Source organism: Rissa tridactyla, chromosome 1, assembly GCF_028500815.1.
Source record: "Rissa tridactyla isolate bRisTri1 chromosome 1, bRisTri1.patW.cur.20221130, whole genome shotgun sequence".
NCBI lineage: Eukaryota > Metazoa > Chordata > Aves > Charadriiformes > Laridae > Rissa > Rissa tridactyla.
The window spans coordinates 11,922,322-11,943,358 of NC_071466.1; the positions used below are offsets into that span (position 1 = coordinate 11,922,322).

The window sequence follows — 21,037 nt, forward strand, 5'->3', positions numbered from 1 at the left end:
GATTCTGGTCACCCACACACCTCTGCAGGTGTAAAACACAACCTCTCCCGGGCTGGTGCGCCCCATCTGATTCTCACCTTGGGAGACTGCAGCAAACGTATATTTGCAACATCGACGTTTGTTGCCCAGAGCATTTTTGCTGTGAGAAACGATGCCCAGGAAAGCAGAGCACTGACCCCGTGCATCCCACAGCTGCGTGCCCTGCTTCAGGCCAGCGCTGTCAGCTGTGGGGCTGTCCCTGCTGGACCATATACCCAAACCATCTTGCTGGAGTCCCTCTCTGAACGGGCATCCCACCTACAGGATCCCTGACTCCCGCATTAGGAAGGAAATCCAGTGTCATGGCCAAAACCGTCCTGAGGCTGCAGCGCTGGTCCCTTCCAGCGCTGACCCTCCCACAGAGCCTGTACCTCCTTATCCTCAAGCCCTTGCCAAAAGAAAGAAGTCCTGTGAGTTGTCCCTGTTTTACCAGGGTGAGATGGGGCACACCCCTGTTTTACCAGGGGAAAAAGAGGCACAGAAGGGTTAAATTAGCCCGCTGGCAATATGGGAATTAGATGCATGTTTCTCAGGCACTCCTACCCTCTGTTTTCCCCAACATACCAAAGGGCAAAACTTCATCTCCTTGGCTTTCCAGACATTTGACTTCCTTGACCTCTAAATAGTTTCATCTCTCCTCAAACTCCTCCGAGTCCTCCACGTGACAGAAACCAACAGGCATTTCAGGCTGTTTCTACTCACTGACTGCTATTTGTAATGTAAGGCCAAATGCTGCAAAGCCAATATTGTGAAAAGGCTGCCAAGACAACGTTATTTATAATAGTTTATTGCAAAGAGGACCCTGTTTGCAGTATAGTCAGCTACCTCGGCTATAAATTCAGGGAGGCAGAGCCACAGCTGGCACAAGCCAGTCCAGCAGGAAATGCGTCTCGTGCCAGAATTATTTATCTGGAAAGGGCAAACACATCTGCGATCCTGTAACCCTGTGCCTGGAAAAAAAAAGCAGATACTCCCTCCATCTCTCCCTCCTCTCTGTCAGAGGTAATTGATCTACAAATCCCATGTACTGTTCTGGGCAGTGTTACCTGTACTTCATCTTGGGTAATAAAGCTATCAAGATTGTTAATGCTATTCAACAAGCATCAGACTCAGTTTTTCCTGGGTCCTTTTCATGTCTGTTCACAGGGCCGTGCCGGTTCAGTTCCCTCAGCAGGGGCTGATTTCTTGGGTGCTCGTAAACACGTGAAATGCCAAGGAAGAAACCTCTTTAGCTCAGTCTCTCTGACCAGCCCATTTGGGTCACGCAAAGGGTCCCCACTGTACTTTGGCTTCATCCACGTTACACCTGCTGTCCTCTACATTTCATGCATAGTTGCCTCCGGACCCTGAACACACAGAGGGGGACAGACGTCGAGTGCCAGGTCCCAGCCCTGCAAGGAGCATCGCACCTGGACGAGCTGTTCCTTCATCTCACCCGCTCCAGCCCAGCCCTGCGTGGACCTCTGGCTTCTACCGCCAACCCCCCAAGAACGACTGCAGTGGCAGCCTACATGCAAATGCCACGCTAGGAAGATGTTGCTCTTATTTTGGCTATTTTTGCGTTGTACATGCAAGAACAGGGATGGGAGCAGCACTTTCAGACTTCTTGCTGCTCACGCGGAGCAGCACTGTCAGGTCTGTTGACAAATTTCTGAGCATTTTCTTCGTGTTTCCTTGGCATGAAAAGCTGATAGAATTTTATTGTCTGCAATTAAGTAGTTTAGTAACTTGTAAAGCGGCTAGTTTTGCTCATTGCAGCAGTCAAAATCCGGAAGTTTTTCTAGAAATGGGGGACATTACCAGGCACCTTGACCTGGCTTGCTGTACCCCATTAGATTTATTGCAAACTTATTGTAATTTACTTCTAATCAGTGAAACAGATTAAAATACCCTCAGAGGATGAGATGCTCAGTATTGAACGAAACGCAAAAGGAGTTGAAATCTTTGATTGCTAGCATACCGGCAATGCTTCCCTGACTTTGTGAGGAGCGAATAGATCCTGGTACTTGAAGCCGAGATTTTAACTCATTCCTCACTCATTCGTGTCAGCTCTGCCTCTCTGCTGCTAAGCAATAATAGTTAAATTTACCAGATTTGACGCACTTAATATTTTGTATCATTCTCGGACGTTGTAAATCTACCAGCCACGCAGTCTGAGCCTGTGAAAAACATTTAGTCAACTTCTTTTGCAACCACACGCCGATCTGACTGTGCTAATGGCCTCCCAGCACTCCTGGTCAGCCCGAAACAAAGATCCCTTGAATTTGGGGTTTTAAGAGGGCTAGAGCAGTGATCCAGTCCATACCCCTTCCCCAGTATAAGATCAAAAGTAATCTCTGATAGATACATGCACGACCTGATCTCCTGTTGCAGAAACTTTCCCCAAATCACCCGTTTCAGAGCATTTTCCTAGCACCAAGCCTGTATCTCACTGGAGCTCATGACTTCTGTCCTTTCCATAAAGAACAAATGATTACCTTCCTCGCGGTGTTTGCCATCCTCTTCAGGTTTGAGCAAGCAAAAAGGAGAAGACTAGAGCTATGACCAGGTACTTGCAGGTCTTCCCAGATGACCGGGTTAGCAGACGTTACACCTATGTCTCTACAGCTGGTTTGAAGTTGATTTAACCAAGGAGCAGCTTGCAGCCAAGTAATTAGCACTGTTGTAATTAACTTATGCAAGGAAGCATGAGGTTGCAGGTCTATGACTAGCAGTTCTCTACCACAATATTCACTTAATGTGGGATATCTGGCAGTAATGAAGTAGCTCATTAACTCAATAAGAGAAAAAGTCCACTTGGCATATCTGCATAGAAGCTTTTCTGGATAGATTGGTTTATATTCACTTCATTTTGGCTAAGATTTGAACTTGGCTCAGGCCTTGGCACTATGCTTAAAAATACTGGCATAAAACCAGATCGAATAAAAAAAAAAACCCCAAACATCTACCCAGCTCACCTGGAGGATTTGGATGTGACCCTGGCTGTACCTACATCACCTGCAAGTACTGCTTCGCTCTCACACAGCCAAGCAACTCCTCAACCTACCAAAAGGACCTGCATGGAACGATCTATATGCCTTGAGGAACCCGATCACCCTAATCAGTCACTGCTGGGACTTCAGAGACACTAATCATCATGGAGGAGAAGTTGCTGCCTGGGAATAACCAGGAATAACAACGTCTTTTAAACAAGTTTAAAAGTTTAAAAGTTTAAACACTCCTCTTTCCCACTGCATGAGTTATGTCTGTCTCAGCATTAAGCAGTGCCAAACAGATCTTTGATCCACAAAGCAGGAAGATTTTATCGCTGGGTGGGCAAATATCCCTCTGGACATGACTAGGTCTTCTCCTGGTACACACACAACAGTGCATGTGTCCTTCAGGCTTAATCCTGTCAGTGTAAAAGTGGCTTTGGATCTGGATCCAGTGTTACAGCAATCCTTCTGGGGCACAAGGGAACAGCCGGGATTCTTGGGGCTGTACAATTTTAAAGTCACCTTTCACCCGAGGATCCTGAAGCTTCCATGAACTTCAGTGAATGCTTTGTAAATGAGTGTTGATGCTTTGGACCTAATTTAGGTATTCCCTGTCCTTGCAGTCTCTGAGGGTGGAGGTCATGCGTGAACCACAGGCCATCAGTATGGTATTTAGGGAGAGGAGTGCTGGGGAAGGAGGGCAGGAAGCCATTCAGAGAATCCCCGCAGCTGGCATCAATGTCAGTTTTTCAGCTGTTTCAGTCTGGCGACTACAAACATGCCACAAAGAGCAATGACTTACAGGTGTGCTGGCCCCTCGGGCTACCAGTCCTTCAAAAGAAAGCAACCAAACTAGTAGAAATCTGCAGAGAATGGAAGACAAGGAGAGAAAGAGAAGCCCAGTTTAAGGAGTCTTGTAGCTTCTGCTGGGATTTTGGCTGCAGACAAATAGATGGCATGGCTGGAGATGTTCTTAGAAGGAGGTGACCCAAGCAGGGGGAGGGACAGCCCTAAGGGGTCATGGGTGATCCACAGCTGGTGCAGAGAGAGCAAGTAAGGACAAAGGACCAGCAGAAGGAAACCACCATGCACTGATCCAGACCTCCTGCTCCATTGCCACCCCACCAAAGGGGCTGGGAGGGCTGGAGTGCAATGCATGGGGACAACATGAGACTAGGACAGAGGAGAAGAGATGTTGGAGTGATGAAAAATCAGGGGCAGAGGGAGGAATGGCGTTTCCCTAAATGTTTTTTAAATTATTTTTTTCTCCATATTGCATGAATTAATTATCAAAAGTGTATGTTAGTTGGTCATAAATTAAATTAGGTGAAAATCCCCAGGTCAAAACTGTTTTGCTCCCCATAGAAACTCCTTGCTTCCTCGGTCTGTTTTTTGGTCCCCGCTTCTTGCATGTGCTGTTCCTGGCCATGCACCCGTGGAGACATGTTTTGCTTTCAGATGTGGATTTCCACCAGTTGGGCTTTCCCTGCACCCATGTTTCTCAACATATGGTTCAAAGGCGGCTTTGGGCATTCAACTTATTTTCAGCCTGCTTCTAATGTGGCACGCGGGGCTGCCTTGATGTGTGATATCACAGAATCATTTCAGCAGCTCTTGCAGCATCAGAGGGAATGGAGACATTGGTGAGACATTGGTGTGGTGGGAAGCCGTCTCTGGGTCCTGCCCTACCACAAACAGGGTCCTGTCTCAGGGTCTCCACAGCCAAGTGATAGCTTCTCTCCCACTCCGAAGTCTGACCTGGCCATCAAGGGACGAGGGACATCTTACTGCAGAGATGGGGAGAGGCCAGAACAGATGGGGAGCACCTGGGGTGGGCACCCAGCATCCATTTCAAAAGGACCTCTTCAGAAAGCCCTGCCTAGCTGCAGTCTCACACCAGGACTCCCTCAGCATGTGAGCCAGACGTGGACCTGCCAGGCAGCCTGGTGCTCCGGACACAGTCCCATTGCATAATCCAACAGATGGTTCCCATCCTTTGCAAGCAAAGATATCGCATCTGTGTGCCTGAAATGGGGTGGCTTTTCTGCTCTGAGGCCTCTCGTCATCATCACAGTGCAAAAAGGAACAAGAAGACCTGAGTGGAGGCTTGCTTTTGATAACGCAGAGGTGAACCAGTGAAGCACCTTGCCCTCTGAACACTGCTTTGTGATTACTGCATCCTTTACCCTACTTGGGGTCTCTGCACCTCGCTCGCAGTGCTGTGACTGAGAGCAGAAGGTGGGGGAAGCACACCCAGCAGGATGAGACCTCTGGTAGAGCTAGAGAAGAAATTTCAGGGAATGCCAGGTACTTGGGGTGGTTGGATGGGCCTCCCAGAGATGCTGGCAGTAATTAATTGCTTGAGTTTTGTAAAAAGAGACAGGGAAAGTCTGCTGGGACACTGGCCAGCAGCTTAGGTAGAACGTAAATCATTCCCTGCCTTCCTTCTTCTGCAGTGAGGGTTTCCTCCAGCTCTGAGAGGCAAGAGTTAATCCTGGTCTTCTGAAGCTGAAGATGAGAGAGGGAGAATGACACAAGATTGCCCACTGGTTTGTGAAACCTCCCAGGACACAACTTGGCTACAAATCCCCCAGCTGCAGGGCAGCTTCTGAAGTCTGTTCAGCAGGCTGGAGAGCCAGAGGTCCTTGGAGAAGAGGAGCTGTTGCTTACTAACAGCTTGGTCAGGAATCTGGTGAGTCATCCCAGGGAGTCTGCTGCAGGAGTTGTGCGAGGGGGGAAGAAAGCAAAGGTCTGAACCAAGCCCTGATGTAAATCCCGATCTGCTGAGGGATGGAAACCTAGCTTGATTTCTGATGATGCATGATTTTTAGTTAGTTTAACCTGAGAACTCATAAGAGCGCCTGTGCTGGGTCAAACCAGAAGTCTTCCTCACCTGGGATCCGCTCTCCAGCTGTGGTTGTGCCTCTCTGCACAGCTGGCAGAGCCCCCCAGAAGAGCCCTCAGGGGGTCCGGGAGAATCAGAGACAGCCTTGGAGGAGGCTGCCAGGACTGCGCCAGACTCATGGCGCTGGGAGCCCTCCTGCTGCCTCCTCCACCTGCTCCAGGGAAGGAGACATGTCTTGAATCAAATAAGCACCGAAGAATTTCATATCTGAACAATGGTGATCATGCTCTTGACTTGTTATCACTTCACACTCTTTTTGACAAACCCCACAAACTGATCTTGCCACGTTTTAGTAACAAGCAAAATAAAAAATCAACTTTACTACGTTATAAGGAGTTGCAGTGAAAGTGGCACAATCTGGGTATGTTTTGCAAAGTTTAATGATGCTTTCTGTTATGTTTTATCGAAAAGAGACACTTTTATGTGTAGTTTGGAAAGGATGCCTCTCAACGTCAAACTCTCTGCTTACAACAGCATGACCCCGTCCATGGTTTTCTTGACTGGCATCCTTGGGCTGGAAGATACGCAGCCCTGGATTTCCACCCATTCAGCAGTGTTCACCATAGCCCTCTTTGGGAGCAGCACCCTCTTGTACATGATGAAGACAGAGCCATCTCTCCACAAGTCCATGTTTTATTTCCTGTCCATGCTGGCTGTCATTGACTTGGTGGTCTCCCTGACCACTGTGGCCAAAATGCTGAGCGTCTTCTGGTTCAGTGCCCAGGAGATCACCTTCAGTGCCTGCCTTGTGCAGATGTTTTTCTTCACATTTTCTCAATCATGGAGTCAGTGGAGCTGCTGGCCATGGCTTTCAACAAGTATGTTGCCATCTGCAACCCCCTGAGCTACAAGTCCATCCTGATCATCTCCCTGGTACTCAAGAATGGGCTGCTGGCTCTAAAGAGGACAGCTGGGCTCATGTTGCCTCTGCCTTTTCTCCTGTCTCCTGCCATACTGCTGCTCCCACATCATTTCCCACTGCTACTGCAAACACACGGTGGTGGTGGTGGAACTGGCCTGTGCCAACACCATGGTCAGTAACATCATCGTGGTTCTCTTCATTCTGGAATTGAAGCTGTTGTTCATCGGGCTTTCCTACCTCAGGACCTTGAGGACCATCTTGAGCTTGGCGTTGAAGGAGGACAGACTGAAGGTATTTGGGACCTGCCTCTCCCACATCTGTGTCATCCTGGTCTTCTACACCCCTGTGGTTCCCTCATCAGTCATCCACAGGTTTGGTTGCCACATTGCCTCTCACATGCGCACCTTTATGGCTAATTTCTACGTCCCTTCCTCCCCCACGGTGTATGGTGTCAAAAACAAGCAGATCCATGACCGGGTGCTCATTGCATTTTTCTCTCAAGAGAATATAAATTCTCACATATCCCATCTACAGGAGCCTGTACGGATATTCATACAACTGCACATGCAAATTGCAGCCTACGATGGGACACAGAAATTAACCCTGGACACATAACTCTGCAGCAAGTGTGTGATCCACTTAAAACAACACCCACCTCTTCTCCTGAATCTTTCCAAGTTTGACGCTTGAGCATTGTGAGAGGATTGTACATATGTGCTGAAAACGGTAGCATTTCAGCTCATCACTGCCTGCAGCAAGCAGCAAAGCCTGCTTGGCAGATTGAGGAGGGTGCTACATCCAGAGGTCAGCCTACGCAGAACTTGAAAATTTTCGGAGAGTTTGGCTTTGACGTCAAGCTGGGCTTGGGCTGATAGTGAGCCAGAGGTAAATAACCTTCTTGTTTGAGCTCCCCAGGCTGCATTTCTTCTCTTTTTGTGTGCTAAGGAAATGAGCCGATGGCCTGCAGGTTCTCTCCAAAGAGCTGTGGATGCTGCTGGACCATCTAACTGCGGTGGGTGGGGGAAAGAGGGGCCAAACCATCTTGGGTTGGCAGGCAGCTGGGAGAGGGGTGAGGGTCAAGATGCTAGCCCTCGCTGCCAGGAGAGGGGACGGGTGGTGGGTGATGTCCGCTCCTCGGGCACATGGCACTGGCACAGCAGCCCGGAGCCCCGCGCCTTATCCCAGCCTTTCGGCTGGAACGCAATGGCCGATGATGTGTCTGCCCAGCGGATGGTTGCTCACATTTTCCAGCGTGAGCTCTGAGGACAGTCTCAGTAAGGGTAAGGTTAAACCTTCCGCATGCACCCTATCCCCCCTCAACAGCAAAGGCAGAGCACTGCCCCCTTCCTCCACCCCTGTTTGCAGTGGGGGGCTCAGGGGACCAGCTCCCAGGGTCACGGGGAGGAGCACAGACACTTGTGAGCACTGGTTTTTTAGCTCTCTTTTCAGTTGTGATTGTCCTCATATGACTTAGACGTGATTTCTATTGCCTGAGTTATTTATTGATGTGCTAGGCTGCTGTAAATCTGATTCATAGATCTGTGCTGCAAATAGAGCACAAAAAAAAGAATGAAATCCATAATATTTCTACTGAATTAATGTATCTACTTCTTTTATTTTCTCCAAGTCTTAGAATAAGAAATGTGTTTTTCTGCATAGCTGGCATATTTATAAATCTGGACTATTACAAAAGGAGATTCCTGTTCACAGTGTCTAATGAATTTATGTGTCACAAGAACAGAGTCTGGCCTATTTTACTGGTATATCTATAGCTGTTGCATCCCTGACCCAGCTTTTGCCATCGCAGCCCAGCGGGTAAGAAACCTCCATGTCCAGCAAGCTCACGTTGTACGTGGTGGCTCGTCACCCCCACTGCCATGAGGGTCACAGGGTCTTGTGGGGTCTCTGTTTGCTTCCCCCAAGCTGTCCTCAGCAGTTCTTCTTCCACTGATAAGAGATCTAAGGAAGGGTGTGATTTGGGATATTACAAAGCTTTTTATGAAACCACTATACCCAGGGTAGCAGAGATGAGAGATTATGGGAGAACTTTTGTAATTCTTCATAGTGATAAACGAGACAGTAAAATTCAGTACAGTTTCATTAAAACTGCAGTGCTCTGGCAAAGCACATCCTTGTTTTTGCATAGACGATGTTGTGCTATGAGCTGCCCGTTCCCACTCAGAAATGGGCATCTTGGAGTTATGACTGGTGAGTCCTTGAAAGCATCAGAGTGGTACCCAGTCAATTCTTCACTCCAGACTCCCCTCCTCTCCTTGTCATCACCGCGGGTTTTGCTCAGTCCCCTCAGCAAGGCGATGACTGGTGCAGGTCAGGGTCAGTACACAGCAGTTTCTCTCCGTCACTCCTTCCTTCTCACTCATTTCCAATTCTCCATCATCGTCTGACCCACAGCTGCAGTCTCTTTAGGTCTGTACCTGCTCCAGTGTGGGTCCTTCATGGATGGCAACCCCTTTAGGGTCTGTCTGTCATGGGCTTCTTCATGGTTACAGTCTCTTTGGGGCTGTACCTGCTCCAGTGTGGGTCCTTCACAGGCTGCAACCCCTTCAGGGTCTACCTGTCATGGGCTTCTTCACGGGTGCAGTCCCTTTGGGGCTGTACCTGCTCCAGTGTGGGTCCTCCACAGCCCACAGTCCCTTCAGTGGGAGTTCTTCTACCACCACGAAGCACCTCTACTGCTCTGACCTTGAAGTTCCCCTTGCTGTTCCTCACTCTTTTTGTTCACTTCTCCCTTCTCAGTCAGACATTTTCTGACCTTTCCTAAACATGTTTTCACAGAGGCAGCACAAACTCCCCTGGCTGGCTCAGCTTCGGTGCACTGTCTAATGCTGATCCAGCTGGAACCATCTGTGTCCAGCGCAGGACAGCCCCGCACCTCCCTCCTGGGCACCCCCGGACCCCCCTCCGCCACCCAGATCTTACCACCTACACCCAGTACGCCTCCCGAAAAATATCTTGAGCAGCAATTTACAAATATTGGCTTGCTTTGTGCTGTGTGGACAATGAATTAATTTGTTCCAAATTCAGAAAATGAAGCTCTTAATCAGATTTGTGCTAGAAATTTATGCTTCCACAAAGCGGTATTTATCTGTTCCTTCCAAAAATAATTTTCTAAATTACAGGCAGTGAATAAATGCAAGAAGAAGACGACCAGTGAAAAAGTTAATAGTAGATGAAAATGTTTTGTAGTGTCTCTCTGTCTGTCTCACTCACCGCCATTCTGGGATGCACTGCAAGGAAAGGAACAAGTCCCAGATAAATCTTAGCTCCTGAAGGGCCCTGACTGCATCCATAAAGCCATCAACCTCCTGAGCTTGTGTAACCTTTTATTACAGTACTAGTGCTTGTTGCACAAATTATATTTGCTCATCAGTTTGCAGTCATAAATTATTGTTATTTGTGCTGTGATAGTGACTGAGAGCCTGCCACGGGCTAAGGCAGCTTGCTGCAGGGTCAAAGCGAAGGAGCACATTCCCCATCCCCAAAGCTACCAATCCAAGTCAAGAAAAGTCAAGAGCTGGGTGCAGTTCAATGGGCAGTTCTGTCATCAGAAATTTTAATTGAAATCAGGATCCTCCTCTGTTATCTGCTTGGTCCTCACCCCGTAGATCATGGGGTTGAGCACAGCGGGCACCAGGATGTAGATGTTCCCCATGGTGATATGCACCAGTGGAGCCAGGTCCTTCCCAAACCTGTGCACCACGGACAGCCCAATCAGGGGCATGTAGAAGGCCAGGACCACGCAGATATGGGCAACGCAGGTGCTGAACGCCTTGAGCCTCTCCTTCCACAATGCCAGCCACAAGACAGCCTTGAGGATCAGGATGTAGGAGAGGCAGATGAGGACGGCATCCAACCCCATGACCAGCAGGATGGCGGTGAGGCCGTACACCACACTGGGGGTGGTGTTGGCGCAGGCCAGGTTCATCACGTCCTGGTGCAGGCAGGAGTGTGACTGCAGAAGGGAAGGGGCAGAGTAGGACTTGGTTCTGCTTCTCCTCTGGAACCAGGTGGTGCTCTGTCAGTCTTGGAACATTAAGTGTGTTTATTTTTTATACTGAAAATACATCACTAACATGAGAGCTGCACTGTAGTGCCACCAGAGCAATGCTTTTACAGTGTGAAATGACTGTACGTGCTATCCAGAGTCACAGTCACTGAGGCTGGCAGGGACCTCTGGAGATCGTCCTGTCCAACCTCCCTGCTCAGGCTGGGTCACACGGAGTAGGTTGTCCAGGACCGTGTACACCTTGGTTTTATATTTTTCCAAGGATGGAGACCCTACAGCTTCTCTGGGCAACCTGTGCCAGTGTTTGATTAACCTCATCATAAAAAAAAAATAAAAAAATTGTTCTGTTTAATTGGAATCTCCTGTTTTTTTCTAGTTTTTGCCCATTGCCTCTTGTTCTTTCACTGGATACCACTGAGAAGAATTTGTCTTTGTCGTCATGACTCCATCCCACCAGGTATCATACACATTAAGAAGGCACACCCACGCACAGAATCTCTTTGCCAAGGGAAATACTCCCTCAACAGGGACAATCCCTCCCTTAAGCAGCTTAAGACTCAAAGAGACCAATAGTTGGACTCGTAACTCTTGGTACAGTGTTGATACAGCCCACAGGACCAGCAGCAGGCGAGCATTCTGCGGGTGATTTATCGTCTACTTTTGAAGCAACTGGGATGAGTTGGTCAGCAGGACTACTTCATGTACTAGTCATCCCCTTTGCTGTACCCTCCTGAACTGCTGTTTGGGGCGCAGAGTTGGGTCCTCACTGCTGAAAAATAATTATTTTTTAAAATAATTGCCCTTAATGAGACATCACCTAGGTACTAATGGTGACCTGCTCCCTGTAACCCACCTGAGCAATTTCTACGTTTGGCAAAATCCTCCCTTCTGCTTTTCTGTCCTGTGCCATTGCCCTGCAATGGTGAGGGGGTGATTCATCTAGACTTCCCTCAACCATCCTGCTTTCAACCGCAGATCAAACGTCACAAACCCTCTGAAGATGCTATTCCTCCTTCATCCCTTTTACACAGTAAGCCATCTCCCAAATCCTCACTCTTCCACGCCTCTAAGCCCCAAACACCTCTCTGCCATTACACCCTGCCCTGCCCCATGCAGAGCATCCTCCATGTCCACCTTCCCCTGGTGTCCCAACCAGGCTGGGTCTGTGGCCCAGGCTAAGGACAGACCTCCAGAGAATTGCTCTGTACTTCACCAATGCACATCACAGTGGGACACAATAAGGGGCCGATGCTAAAATAGATAATTTTAAAAAATAACAACCTACGTCCCAGTTTCTGTGGGTTTGCCTCTTTGCAGTCCTCCAAGCATCCAGCCCAGGACACACTGTCACTTTCCCGCCTGACACAACAAGGACACGAACACCCGTCCCACCATGGTCATCCCTCAAGTGATTAAGACTGGATTGCGCTGCAGGGGGTTGTGGTTTGACACAAAGCTACTGACGACCGTCATCAGCAACACAGATATCTCCATGAGCAAGACTAAGTGGATGAGAAAGTTTGAGGGAAACAAGCATTGCAGATGACTTCCCGGTGCTTAAACCAGAGTATGCCCAGCACTATATATCCTGAAGACAGACAGACAGAACAATGGACAACATCGCCAAGAAATAGTACATGGGCTTTGGTCCTGTCTCACTGCACAGAAGATGAGGAGGCGTTGCCATGACTCACAGGGAGACAGACAGAGTTTCGAGAAGTTTCCAACCCTGGGAAACCTGTTGGGGGAAAAACGCTAACTAAAGTTGATGTTCTTGAATGTTGACATGACCTCCATGCAGATTTGCTTGAGCTCCTAAGCCTTGAGCTGAAGAATGATATTTATCACCTATGCTATTATAGTCGGCAACAAGAATTTAGAAGCAAGAATGAAGCACAGAGAAGCATCAGTGTATCCTGCTTTGAATTCCCGGCTCAGGCTCAGCCCTGCCTCTCTGAAGTCAGTGGAATATTTGCACTGACTCTAGCAGGAAAGGAGAAGCGCTGCTGTATTTCAAATTCCCAGCACAATCCTGGACCAGCTTACACTATTACCACCTGCAATAGCATTCACAGACTCACACCCCTTTGTGCTGGGCGCTGAACTGTTGCCACAGCTGAAACCATCTGCAGGCCTGAAGGTCTCCTGATGGGGTCCGTCACGGACATGGACACATGGTGTTTGTGGAGGAAGGAGGTGGTGGCAAATGCTTTGTCCCGTTGCAAGCACACACGTTATCTTACACTGAGCAGAAGTCTCGAAGGTAATGGTAAAAAACTGCCTTGCCAAGTCCAAAGTGAGCATGTTTCTGCTTAGTCTAAATCCTGTAGTTTCTGTGTTCGTAGTATAGTTTGTCAATTTGGGCATCTCCCAACCCCACGCTCTCAGCGGGGGCACAAGGTATGCTATGGCAACAACAGGGAAATTTCAAGCTGGTAAATATATTCACAAAATGCCATCTGGGAATAGTTTCTTTCCTCCCACAGTCCTGACAAAGACCTGCCTGACAAGCAAAGCAGTCAGAGCCTTTCTCAGGGTATTTTGCATCATCTGAGCTACAGAAAGTGTCAGAGGGACCGCTCTAACCCCCAGAAAATGCTGGGAACTTCTGCTTGGCTTCAGCTTTGCTCACTGTGAGCTGAACTACATCATGTCTGGAAGGGAACACAGCCCCGAGGAGTGACCGTGCTCGTCTGACGCCCACAGCTCGTTACGCTGCAGCAACTCAGCATCTGAGCTCAGGCTCCTGGTATTTGGCGACAGTTTGGGGTAAGGCCGGGGCAAATCCTGACAATCACAAAAAGTGCAGTGCTGCAGATGGCAGAGGGAACCTCAGATAAAACCAGACTGTAGGATAACAGAGAAGTCACGCATCAACGATGGAGGAGATCCTGGAGACAAAACCCAAGGGCTTCCCAAGGCACCCACAGACCTGCACTTCCCACTGCAGAACAGTTCAGACAGATTCCTTCCATTCATTGTGTATTAGGCTTAAGTCAGTTAGAATCATAAAATCATAGAAAGTTGGTTCTATGGTTGGAAGGGACATTTCAGATCATTGAGTCCAACCATCAACCCAACACTGACAAACCCACCACTAACCCATGTCCCTCAGCACCACGTCTGCCCAACTTTTAAATCCCTCCAGGGATGTGTCCCAGCCAGGCTCAGTGCTGCCGACAAGGGACAAGCCACAGGCTGCCCTGTTTTATAGGACACCCTTGCCTGTCCTGGGGGCAGAGCACCGTTGCTGGAAGAACCCAGCTGCTCCAGGTGATTTTGCCTGTGCACGCAGCTCTGCACCATGAAGTGATTCTTGGTTTTCTCCCCACCTCACCAAAACATTCACCTCCTGGACAGGCTCCTTGAGGCCCAGGAGAGAAAAGCGGCTGAGCTGCCCGGCTCGAAGGGTCGTCATCAGTGGGAGGCCAGTCACTAGTGTGACTAGTGAGTCAATACTGGGACCAGTACTGTTTAATTTCTTCATTATTGACCCAGCTGATGGGGCAGAGTGCACCCTCAGCAAGTCTGCAGATGGAACAAAACCAGGGGTGGCTGACCATGCCCCTTAATTCTCCTCCAGCCTCCTGCTGTTTTCATTTCAGGAGGGGTCCGGTCTGCTTTAGGCAGCCCTCAGCAATCCCTCTTCAAGACTCTCCCAATTTCCTTTCGAACTCAAGTAAATAATTTGAATCCACAGCAACCTTCAGCAAGGAGTTCCTCTGATCCTCTGATCCACATGGACACCATCAGACCATGGCAAGTTCTTGTCCCCTCCCTCCTTGCCACCAGCCAGAGAGTGTCACAGCTTTCTACAAGGATGTTGACCAAAGGGTAAGGAAACGCACACAGCCCGAGGCTCCCCACAGTCACGGACAAAGGGATCTCTGCACTACCCACCACCTCTGTACCCCATGATGGTCCTACGGGCAGCTGGAAGCTCCCCACTGCCATGGACATAGGGAGCATCACACCACCCACCATCTCTGTATCCCACCACCACCCATCTCCATGTGAAATTCATCACAGAATCAAAAAAATTCTCAAAATAAAGTTTCTGATTATGAATCCCTTGGCTGGTTCTTTTGGCTTGGGCTGGTTTTGGGAAACTTTGGGGGATTTTTCTTATTGTCCTTGTTTCCTTGTATTCTTTCTTTCTTTCTTTCTTTCTTTCTTTCTTTCTTTCTTTCTATCTATCTATCTATCTATCTATCTAAATATGATATATGCACATACAAATATACATATATAAAAGGTACCTATGTATAAAGGGGGGAGCTGCACGGAGGCACCCTGGGGTGGGGGGTAGAAGACATAGAAGGCACAAGGGTTGGGTGTCTTCACTTTACAGAATGCAAAAGTTTCACAGAGCAGGGCAAAAGTGTGGAATTTTCTGAATACACACTTTTTGTAAATTTTTTTTTTTTTACAGCCAGTGCCCCAAAGCTGCCTTCACCCCCATTTTTGCACTCTGCCATCTTTTCAGAGACAGGAAAGCCTACTTGTGTACAGTCCCATGGGGCTCACACCCCGTGAAGAGCAAAGAAATCAGCTGTGACTCCCTGGGTGAGACCCATGGGGTTTGCTCTGGCTGATTAAATACGTCGTTCCAGCTCTTTGCCCGGTGCTGCCTGCAGCACTGTGCACAGCCAGGGCTGGTCCTAGTCCCCAGCCCTGTCCTCTGCTGTCTCCGGGGGTAAGTACAGGGTGGGCTGCCTGAAGATGACAGGATTGAGATGTTCTCCCCCTGCAAGGACAATTTGTTTGAGGGCTTGCGTTAAAACGAGAATTTATAGAAGTCTCTGGCAAAAAGAACAAACCAGCATATTAGAAAAGTGCTAAGATGGCAAATTGCTCTGTTAAATATTAATTTCCATCTGATATATACAACGGGCTTGATACAGAGGGGGCCTACAAGAAAGCTGGGGAGGGACTCTGGATGAGGGAGGGGAGCCATGGGACGAGGGGGAAGGGTTTTCCACTGCAAGAGGGGAGACTGAGCTGAGATCTCGGGCAGAAATTCTTGGCTGTGAGGGCGGTGAGCCCCTGGCCCAGGTTGCCCAGAGAAGCTGTGGCTGCCCCATCCCTGGAGGGGTTCAAGGCCAGGTTGGCCGGGGCTTGGAGCAAGCTGGGCTGGTGGGAGGTGTCCCTGCCCAGGGCAGGGGGTGGCACTGGATGATCTTTAAGGTCCCTTCCCACCCAAACCATTCTGTGATTCTATGATGCTGTGATATGAAAAGCCACCCTAAAAATTGACCTTGATCAATAATTAAAAAATTTCCTCATTCTCTCAAGTGCTACATGAATAGGACATATAAGTTTATTTCTATAATGACTTTGCTCCCCACAGGAGCCAAGGGGGTTCTTCAGCTCCTCAGCTATAGGTTCTGTACATCCTCCTTTACCTCTTTCACCATCCCAGTTCTTTTCTCCCACTGTCTTTCAGGCCTGACCCTTTAGCCATGTGAAAACTTGATTTTTTTTTTCTTTTTTTTTTTCTGATAGCAGATAGGAGTCTGAGGGCGCGTGCGCGTGCAGACAGATTCTGGGACAAACCTCAACCAATTTGTGCTCCTCAGTTACGCAAAACGTATTCATTTCCAGCTGAACAGAGACATGCACTTTTTCCCTGATCCGCTGCGGCAAGAGGCGAGGACGCGCTGCTGTGACCGCGGCTCAGCTGGTGCTTTTAAGATGCACTAAATTCAACCGTGTTTTGCAGAGAAGCCCGTTTGGAATGTTTCTCTGGAAGTCTCCCCGACGTGCCCCAGCCCCCCGTTGCTGAGTGTCGCAGCTGACGGCTCGTGCTCCCGGGGTGGTGAGGCTGCCCAGCAAAGCAGGCGGCTTCCAGAGTGCTTAAATGGAGACCTGGTGTTTGCTGTTGGGTTTTCTAATGGCCTCGGGCAGACGAACCACCACTTCAGGTGCTCGATCTTATTTGAGCCTCCGAATTTCTTCCTTTCCATTTAACCTTTTTGGCAGCTGTAAAGGACAAATCTATTTTCCTTCCGTCAGGGTTAGTTTGGTTAATTGACCTGCAGGTTTAGCTGATAAAGCTCCCTAAAACGTTACACATTTTGCCATACTTAAACAGAAAGGGAAGAAATAAATCGATACAGAATCACATATAATGGGGCTATTTCTCACCTCAGAGTGAGACGTTATCTCTTGTGGTCTGACCACACTCAGCCCGGCACAAACATTGACCTTTCTCTGCCTTTGTCTCTCACCCTCTCCATCCCTACTTCCCTCTCCCATCCAGGTGCTTCAGCCTTGGTGGCACCGGCACGGCCAGTGCTGCTTCTCTTGCTGTTCCCAGGGCTGGTTTCCAGGTCTCCATCCCACTTTTCCTCCTCACCCAAGCAGGAGCACTCTGTCCCCAAGCTCTTGTCCTGCCTGTGAGACTGAGAAGCTTTCAGGCACCTCCCAAAGGGCTGAGCACCAAATGTCCCGAAAATCTGGGTAATTAAATGTTGGGGTCTACAACTAGGGGGGACTAAATGGTGCACTGCTCTTTCCTCGTTCTCTGCTGCTATGTACAGCCTAGAGAGTGACCCCGGGACTGGTCCACTGTGGCTTTTCATAGAATCATAGAATCACAGAATGGTTAGAGTTGGAAGGCACCTTAAAGATCATCTCATTCCACCCCCCTGCCCTGGGCAGGGACACCTCCCACTAGACCAGGTCGCTCCAAGCCCCGGCCAACCTGGCCTTGAACCCCTCCAGGGATGGGGCAGCCACAGCTTCTCTGGGCAACCTGGGCCAGGGGCTCACCGCCCTCACAGCCAAGAATTTCTGCCCGAGATCTCAGCTCAATCTCCCCTCTTGCAGTGGAAAACCCTTCCCCCCTCGTCCTATCATCATCATTCCTTGGTTGATGTGATGGATATGCATGAGGGCAGCTATGTACAGGGGTTTCTCAGCTCTCAAGAGCTACCGTTGTATCTGGGTTGTGTGGGGTCTTATAGCAGGGCTTTTATTCCAAGACACTATTATTTCCAGACCCTCGGACCATCAGTGTGTGAGATGTCATCTTCCAATAGGACTGGGTCCAGTCCCCTGACCTTCATCCTCACCGGCATTCCTGGTCTGCTGATGAGCAGCTATTGGATGGCGTTGCCTCTCTGCTGCCTGTACCTCCTCATGCTCCTGGGGAACTGTACCTTGCTCTGGATGATAAAGACAGACCACAGCCTCCATACACCGATGTACTATTTCCTCTCCATGCTGTCCTTGGCAGACCTGGGCTTGTCTCTCTCCACCCTGCCCACCATGCTGGCCATTTTCTGGTTCGGGTCCACCTCCCTCTGTTTTGAGGCGTGCATCATCCAGATGTACTTCATCCATTCCTTCTCTGCCATCGAGTCTGGGGTGCTGGTGGCCATGGCTTTTGACCGCTTTGTTGCTATTTGCTACCCTTTGCACTACAACTCTGTCCTGACAAGCTCCCTGATAATGAAGGCAGGGGGGGTGATCTTCATGCGGGGCATCTGTGTGGTGCTACCCGTTGTTGTCCTTATTAAGAAGATGCCTTTTTGCAGGTCCCATGTCCTGTCTCACTCCTTCTGCCTGCACCAGGACATGTTGAGGCTGGTTTGTGGGGATGTCAAGGTTAACAGCTTGTACGGGCTGACCGCGGTGATACTCACCAAGGGGCTGGACTCCCTGACCATCCTCCTGTCTTACACGATGATCATCAGGACTATCTTGAACATCGTATCCCAGGAAACACAAGCCAAAGCCTTTAGCACATGCATCTCCCACCTCTGTGCCATCCTGATCTTTTACATCCCGCTTATTGGCTTGTCCATCATCCACAGGTTTGGGAAGCACCTGCCCCCCCTCGCTCACACACTCCTGGCTGATGCCTACCTCCTGGTGCCCCCTGTCCTGAACCCGCTGGTGTACAGCTGGAAAACCAAGCAGATCCGCAGGCGGATCCTCATCCTGCTCTGCCGGAAAGTGCCCCAGCAGCAGGTCTAGTCCCAGAGTGGCAGTGCCCCAGAGCCAGCCTCCTCCTTCCTTTCCTCTCCAGACTGGTTGCTTATGGGCAATGTCGTCTCCTGGGGAAAATCACTCATGCTCCTTCAATTTCCAGGAGAAACGTGTCACCTCTTCTGCAATACAGCTTTTTTACTCTCCATGGAGGGATAGATTATGGCAATTCACATTATTCCACCTCTCAATTTGGGTTGCGCCAGTTCTCAGAAAGTCTGCAAGAGGGCAGAGCTGGTGTGGCCGTGTGATTAAGTTGTCCTCCCTGCAGGTGGGGAGAGACAAGGCTGCTGAGAGCGGGCTTTCGTCAAGGGTTTCACTGCTAACAGCAGTTTTGATCTCTGATGAAGTGCAAACAGTGTTGCCAGACTTGTGCTTTTAGTTACAATATCCCTATATTGGTCCATTATATGGAGCTGTCAGTCCCCAGAGTTATGTGACCACATCACGCTCCTCCACTTTCATTGTAAAAATATTATGATTCACATCTTTATAGGTATGGAGACAGGAACTAACGGCTTGTGGACTGTAACCTAAGGACACAAACCCAGAAAACTGAGCGCAGTCTCAGGGTCTGCAAGGGGAGTGTATGGTTTTTACTGTCTCATGATACCATCTGCTCTGCCTCTAACTGATGGGAACATCACAAAAATCTTTCCCCACCTCCCAGGTTTGGATTCAAGCGAGGGTAGGTCGGTCTGGCACGGAGGTATAGGGTGCAATGGGCATGCAACGCAATCCAAACATATCCTGCGACACTATTTCTGTGTTGCCCCGTTTCCTTAGGGACACATGCGATGTATAAGTGACATTCTGCATACTGGGGCTGGCTGAGCTGCCCCTTCCAGAGCATCAGGATGTCATTAGAGGAGCCTCCACCCCGTCTCAAGGCAATCTACCTCCCAAGTAACCACCCTTGTCATTGCCTAAAATAATCCTCCCTGCAAGCCAAATCCCTGTCGCTGTCATGTCTGCAGGGTCATTTGCTCCTTTCTGACCCCAAATCAGTGCCCTCAGTCTTCCTCATGGGCTGGTCTCCTCCTCTGGGCTGTCTCAGCCCACCCAGCCTTCGCCTCATCCCAGCAGCTGAATGCTCAAGGAAGAGGGAGCAGGGTGAAAAGGAGGAGAAAGAGAAACCACGACCGTGCAGGTGAAGGGGCAGCAGCCCCCTGTCTCATGGGAGAGAGTGTGCTGCAGTGATGCTGCGACCAGCGTTTGTGCTGGGGAGGGATGAAGGCAGAGGAAACCCCCGATTTCAGAGCAGGCACTTGGCAGGGTGGGTGTCCAGCCATGCAAAGAAGAGCTACAAGGTGAGGACCGGGACTGGACCTCGGGATGCCCTACCCGTCTGTTAGCAGGTCCAGCAAACTGGGAGATGCTGCATGCTGCAGGGATGTGCTGGAGAGCTTTGGTAGGGAGAAACAAATTGGTGTTTCTCTTTAGATTTTTATTTGCTTCCCACCTTCCCCCTGCCACCCTCTCCTACAGCTCCAAAAGCTGCTTTGGAAAATGTACTAAGAGCTTCTCCCGGCTTTCCTAGGTGCTGCTGTGGAGAATCCAAATGGTCAGTGTGTGAAAGGGAGTTAGGTGCATTTTTTTTTTTTGGCAAGCATGAGAGTTATGGGAAAATGGTGTCTGGGTATTTTTTTTTTTTTCATCAAGGGTGAACGTGCAGACTCTGGGAAGCTGCCAGAAGTGTCTCCTGTATTTTTCCAAGGGTCTGTAAAGTAGAAGTCTGCAGACAGGGAATTTGTGCACATCCTGCTGAAATTGTGAATCGACTCTGAACTGCCAACAAGAGGTCAGAACCGGGGACCTAACGACAGGGACCTGAGCGCTCAGCGGTGTCACGCTGTGCAATAACCACAGGCACGTTGTTGGGCGAGCACCTGAAGGAGCCGTTTCTCTCGTGCTTGAACATTTTGCTAAACCCAGTGCGTCAGACTGGGCAAGCCTTGGGAAGAGCCAGCATTGCTGTCATCAGCTGGTGGACAACAGAGAGCAGCTCCCTGAGGTCAACCTCCCTTGGAGGTGAACGCAACTGGTGCATGTCACCTGCCCACAAATTGGCTGTTTTGAACCAGTTGCCTCACAGGTGAAAGCCACTGCTGGGTTAAAACACAAGAATTTCACACATTTCAGCCAGGCAGTGCCAATTGGCACCGCGGCTCTGAGCCACCCAGCACCAAACAGCCCATGCATCTCCTTCCACGGACAATCAAGATGTGACCGTT

The 21,037-nt window shown here is 49.5% G+C and overlaps 2 protein-coding genes and 1 pseudogene across 2 annotated transcripts; 2 read left to right on the forward strand and 1 right to left on the reverse strand.

Annotated features, from left to right (window-relative positions):
• The first annotated feature begins 6,358 nt into the window (after nucleotides 1–6,358).
• Nucleotides 6,359–7,396, forward strand: LOC128902427 (olfactory receptor 52K1-like). Its single transcript, XM_054185439.1, is given in 3 exon segments — nucleotides 6,359–6,680; nucleotides 6,683–6,863; nucleotides 6,865–7,396. Coding segments are annotated over 3 exon segments (1,035 nt in total).
• A 2,959-nt stretch (nucleotides 7,397–10,355) lies between these two features.
• The window catches only part of LOC128902432 (olfactory receptor 51E2-like), a 107,676-nt pseudogene continuing 96,994 nt past the window's right edge, over nucleotides 10,356–21,037 (reverse strand).
• Nucleotides 17,832–18,791, forward strand: LOC128906736 (olfactory receptor 51H1-like). The gene has a single exon (XM_054194544.1). It carries the CDS (start codon nucleotides 17,835–17,837, stop codon nucleotides 18,789–18,791), a length of 957 nt encoding a protein of 318 aa, XP_054050519.1. The 5' UTR covers nucleotides 17,832–17,834.